Genomic DNA, 6,000 nt, shown 5'->3' on the forward strand with positions numbered 1-6,000 from the left:
CTTACTCGGCTTGTGTATGTATGTCTTGTTACAATAAATTTCTCTACCATAACTTGCTGTCATGTTGATAAGAGAACTTGGAGATATATTTTTCCATAATTATGTAGAATATGAAGCTATGAGCAGCACTCGACATTGTGGAAATTTCACCATATCAAGAAAATCTCATTCATTGAAATTGGAATCTCCAATAATACAAATAAAGTCTGTGTCTGTGAGACACAAGTGTGCTATAAAGTTATTAAAAATATGATCCACAGATGTCAACAGAGAATGAGTTGGAATTCCTTAAATTTTTTGATTTTTTTTGACGGAAAAAGGAAGCAATTTTGGTGATGGGTTTATGGCAATTGAGTGCATTGGCTGGATGTTCGGGTATATCCATAGATACACAAATGGGGTAAATTATGCAGCATCTCAAAACACACTTGCAGTTCGCAAGGAATTCATCTATAACATTAGTTAACCGCCCATTTATCATATGCCACATGTAGATGATTAGCTAGTGCTACATGCTTTATCAAAACATCATAAAATGTGATTTTAATGCCAAACATAATTTTGGAATTTTTTAAAGCTAATTCCATCCAGTAACTTATGTTATCAAATATATCCAGTAGGAAATGATCAGCATGTGCCAAATCACTCTGGACTTTCCAATTCCTAAAAAAACAAACTGACTTAATCCTAATCAAAGTGATTTATGGCTTCATATTTCAAATTAGCTTTTTGATAAGTTACATTTTATGCATCAACGTCAAAATCCAGCAGTTCCTTCAACTTTCCAACGAACCTCCATTATCAAAAAAAGAGTTGCTCATAAATTTGCCAGCATTTAATTGCTCGACACTAATTATTGTCATCATAAAGACAATTAAAGCATATTTTTCATTCCATACTGAACACAATGGACGATATTTATAATATGCGCATATTGTACAATAGAATTACATGCATTCAGACCGTCCTTCTTCTTCTTCATTCTTTTAGTTCAGCAAATATTTACAGGCCACATCCGGCTTATGAATATTATGTGAGCATATCTTATGTATGACAATAATGTTAAACGGAATTAATTTAATTTCTAGTAAAGGCTCCTTGTAAGGGAGAAAGTATGGGAGAGTGAGAGATATGGAAGTTAATGGAAGCATGACTGCTGGTGATGGGCTTAAGATTCGAAAATGTGGAAATTTTGAAGATTTCAATTATAACGGATTTTGAGGATTTGAATTTTTAAGATGTTTTAAGATTCAAATGAATTTTTCGACAATTTTAACGGTTTTCAAAAATTCAAATTTTCAATAGTTTTCAAAACATTCAAAATTTTAATGATTATCAAACAATTCAAATTGTCCACGATTTTCGAAAATTAACATTTTTAACGGATTTCTTAGATTCAAAATTTCAACGGTTGTCAAAAATTTAAATTTTTGGTCAATTTTCAAATTGTTAACGGTTTTCAAAAATTCAAATTATCAAAGATTTTCGAAAATTCGCATTTTTAACGGATTTCAAAAATTCAAATTTTCAACAGATTCCAGAAATTCAAATTTCTTGACAATTTCTACGATTTTCAAATTCTTAACGGTTTTTAAAAATTCGAATTCTTAACGGTTTTCAAAAATTCAAATTTTCAACAGTTTTCAAAATATCAATGCTGAAAATTCAAAAATTTAGTTTTTTAAAATTTTTTCTTTTTATGAACTTTTAAATCTCTAAAGTGGAAGTGTTTCACAATTTCCCAAACTCTTGAGTACGAAAGTACTTTCCAGACAGAATTTCACGCACCAGACGAGCCCTTCTTGTCAAAATAAACAAAAAGAAAATAAAAATCCCACTCAATCCACAATAAATCATATTATACTCAAAGACATTCCACTCATGATTTACTTGCTTTATTTTCTTGTTGCCATAATGGAAGTTATAATTGTAGTTATAATTGTAGTTGCATTTTTTTTGTTTTAAACGCTTTAATTTTATTGTTTTCCTCACTGAGAGAATGAGAAATAAAATAAAAAAAATAGGAAGGAAAAGAAATGAAGAAGAAACAAAAACAAAAAAGGAGGAAAGAACAGAAAGAACGAGACGGGTGGTTTATGTTTCAGTTTATGTTATTTTATTATTTTAAGTTAAAATATATATCCATACTTTTATGATATCTTCCGTGTAAAATATCCTGTCAATTTTTAACATTTTTTTGTGATTTTTTTGCTAATTGCCTTAAGTATATTAAGAATCTTTTTAAAGGGGCTCTGCTAAACAACAAAAAAAATTCTGTGATTATATTCTTGGATTCCTCAATTTTTCTTTAGTACCGCAGACATTTATCTACGATGATTCGTGTGATATTGGACGCGAGTGCGTTAATTGTGGTGCAATAAGTACACCTTTATGGCGACGAGATGGAACAGGTCACTATTTGTGCAATGCTTGTGGACTTTATCACAAAATGAATGGCATGAATCGTCCCCTTGTTAAGCAGCCCAGAAGATTAGTAAGCAAAGTAGACAAAACTTAATTTTTTAATTTAAAATTTTTAGAATTTTAAGCTTCTCAAAATAGAATCGAAAAACAATACGACGATAAAAAAAAAACTTGGAACTCAACCACTCGTTCGTGCGATTTGTTTCCTTTTTTAAACCGACAAATGACTTCCACGCGGCTTTCTCATTCTTTAACTATTTTTGCATATATTTTTTTTATAATTTAATTTATTTTGTGACAATTGTGAATTAACAACAATACCTTTTTGCAGTGGCTGCAACACCTGATCTTTATAAACAGCCATTGCATTATTCGCCAATACCGGCGACTCAGAGGGAAGAGAACAAATCGCGACGCATGGTAGGTTTTAATTCAAATTTTTACATATTTTGTAGTAGTTGCAAGTTTTTTTTTTTCATTGCTTTTTGATTTATTTTGAGAAAAATATTTTTGAGGCACTTATTTCCCCTTCCACACACACACATACACAAATACACAGACTTGATCGCATACATACGTTCATGTGTATTTACTATCTTTACTTGTATTTGTGTAAAAAAATTGTGTCTCGACTAAAATCGAAGCTTTCTTTGTGCAATGCTTTTCAATTTTTCAATTTTCTATTCAGCCTGCTGCACGTCGTACTGGACTAAAATGCTCAAACTGTAATACAGTCAATACATCACTTTGGAGACGAAATGCTCAAGGCGAGCCTGTATGTAATGCATGTGGACTTTACTATAAATTGCATAATGTCAATCGACCGATTACGATGAAAAAGGAACAGATTCAGGTGAGAATTTGAGAATTGGAACCAAGAGTTCTGTGCGTCATATGGCAAATGCTAAATTACTTCCTTTTTTCAATTTTAGACAAGAAAGCGTAAACCTAAAGGCATGAAGAATTCAGATGGATCAACAAAGAAAACAAAAGCTGTAAATTCAACTGGTAAGTCTGACTTGACATTTACTTTATTTAGATTCATTTATTCACAAATGGACAATTTGTTCATTCTTGTTGGACATCCCAGTATCTTATGTTAGCTCCGCGCCACATGAATGCTGTTGAATGCACAAAGTTGCTGGTTCAAATCCTATTAAAGACCATTTAGTGGGAATTGAGCTGTATTCCAGCAATTTAGCATCAAAATCCATTCCTAGCCACAAACCAAGCATTCTAATCCACAACTGTACCTTATCTATTCCACAGAAAATCAACTCGGTTGCAACATGCTCGTCCGTAAGGGCAAGAATAGCAAAGGAAGTTTGACATTAAAGACACCAAGTACAATTGAACATACACAAAGCAGCTCATCATCAAATGGATCATCATCCACAAATTCCTCATCAAATTCATCACCACACTCGAATCATTCACCAAATCTATCATCTCCACTATCATCACATCCACCACAGACCAGTAAGTTGTTGAAAATACTCAAAACTTGATTTTTTGGAACTAATTTTGAATTGATTTATTTTAGTGCCAACATTACGTCCAGTAACGTCATTAATGAATCAATTAAACACAACATCAAGCGTAATTACATCTCCAACGAACATGTCAATGCATCAAAATAATCAATATCCAACGTTAACACCACTCTCGCAAATCAGCAGCCACTTGTTCAATTCACCATCACTCATGAGTCCAAACTCCGACATTAATCAATCAAATTTTTCACATTTTAATACTTTAAATCATTTAATTAAGACGGAAAGTGGTTCAATTACAAACTTATCAAATGCATTAAGCAATGAATTGGAATCAAATGCAGCCAAGGCTATGGATTTAGAGTTGAAGCATCGTAACAATTTGTTGAACATTGAATCTCGATAAACTTCTTTTTTTTTGATATTTTGTTCTTAGTTTTAAGGAATTGATTTTTTTTTATCTCTATTAAATTGATGTGGGGGAGATTGAGGTGGGGTTGGTGGAGGGGGGAGTTAGACTAATGGTGGGTAACCTGGCACACGAGATTGGTGCCAATAATTTCATGATCCGTATGCTGTGTGCGGTTTAAGTTGATTGCATCTAAGTGTGCCATGAAAAACAAAAGGTTGCCCACCTTTGGATTAGACTAATAGCTTGTTATAGGATTTGAACCAGCATTTAAGTTTTAGTTAAAATAGTAAATTTGGACAAATTTAAATTTAAGTTTTAAGACCAAAGTTCGAATCCTAACCAAAATTCTTAAATTCAGAGATCGCAGTCGACTTGGATTTTGTATGGAAAATTTCATTTGAAATTCAAGTCCGACTTCCAGCTCTGAAATCTCTTAAATCTCATCACAAAAAGTCTCACCAATCTTGAGAATCTCAATCCCAATCCAGCACATCCAATTGTAATTAAGTGCTCTCTTATTAAGTGACGTTAACAATATTAAGCTTACTTTATCATACTCGTGTGTAGATTACTAAGTTAGTCAAGTTTGTAAATTTTGTTTTGAGAAAAAAATCCAAAAAAAAATTATTGTACATAAAATTTCTTACAGCAAGAATCACAAAGTACTTCCAAACATTCGAATATTAGTTGATTAAGTTGAACAAAAAAAAGGAACTTTCTGGAACTCGGGAAGTTCGCTCAAAAGTGAGAGACAAGATTGTAAATATGAAAATTTTTGATGTTGGCGCAGCGGCTCTAAATTAATTTTAATTTAATTTTTGCAATAATTGGCTATGGGGAAATGATCTTAAGCATGAAAACTTTTGTACATAAGAATTGCAGACATTTCCTCAGTCATGAATTATCGGAATTGTATAAATGAATTAGGCTCAAATTTTGTAGATTTGGAATTTAAATTTTCCTAAATAATTAATTATAAGGCTTGAAAAAGATTGACTTTTTGTTTTGTGCTGTAGCGCGAAGTTTCTTGTTTAAAAAAATTGATATTATTGGCATTTTTTTATATTTTTATTATCTTTTTGTAACTCAAATTTAAAGAAAAATTGTAATCTCGTTAATGAATAAAATTAGTTATGAATTTTTTTGAAATTTAAAACTTTTGAATTTTTAATTAAATTTTTGATTCTGTTTATGGAATTCTTGAAGTTTTTATCAAACCGCATTTCAAGTGCTTCTGGTGATCTGACAGAAAAACTATAATTCTGAATAACAGAAAGAGCATCCCGAGCAACACATCAAGTCTATAACATTGTAAAAGCATTCATTCTTAGCCAATTACTATTATATTCTCAAAAGCTCTCATAAAACGTTCATTTGACCACATTTGTCCAGATATAGTGATGAATGATTTCACAATGCAAATGTCATGGTGTATCTCTCGGGTATGTCAAAGTAGTACCAAAATGTGATCATGGTACCATGTGAACATTAATTGCTTGTTATGGAAAGTAAGTTTAATAATAAGATTAGGGTTCGTCGATGACGAAAAGGCACTGCGGTCTTTGATCTGTTGTACCATAAAGCAAATAAACAATATAAGGTCCAATCGCATAAATAAATGAGTATTAAGAAGTAAATTTAGAAAGGAGTCAACTCTAAATCCCATAAACT

The 6,000-nt window shown here is 31.6% G+C and overlaps 1 protein-coding gene across 4 annotated transcripts in view; it reads left to right on the plus strand.

The window, feature by feature from the left end:
• Positions 1-5,405, plus strand: part of LOC139093507 (uncharacterized) — a 24,127-nt gene extending 18,722 nt beyond the window's left edge. For 2 of the 4 annotated variants that reach the window (XM_070644246.1, XM_070644244.1), the window contains 5 exons: positions 2,313-2,503; positions 3,113-3,277; positions 3,357-3,432; positions 3,694-3,903; positions 3,968-5,405. In XM_070644246.1, coding sequence (XP_070500347.1) covers positions 2,313-2,503; positions 3,113-3,277; positions 3,357-3,432; positions 3,694-3,903; positions 3,968-4,323 — 998 coding nt within the window. In that variant the 3' untranslated portion in view covers positions 4,324-5,405. Of the gene's footprint in view, positions 1-2,312; positions 2,504-2,755; positions 2,845-3,112; positions 3,278-3,356; positions 3,433-3,693; positions 3,904-3,967 lie in introns of all 4 variants that reach the window. The other 2 variants (XM_070644245.1, XM_070644247.1) reach the window with 2 other exon arrangements.
• Positions 5,406-6,000: the final 595 nt, after the last annotated feature.

Source organism: Chironomus tepperi, unplaced genomic scaffold (assembly GCF_022539635.2).
Source record: "Chironomus tepperi strain 1889 unplaced genomic scaffold, CSIRO-AGI_Ctep_v1 contig_335, whole genome shotgun sequence".
NCBI classification, from domain to species: domain Eukaryota; kingdom Metazoa; phylum Arthropoda; class Insecta; order Diptera; family Chironomidae; genus Chironomus; species Chironomus tepperi.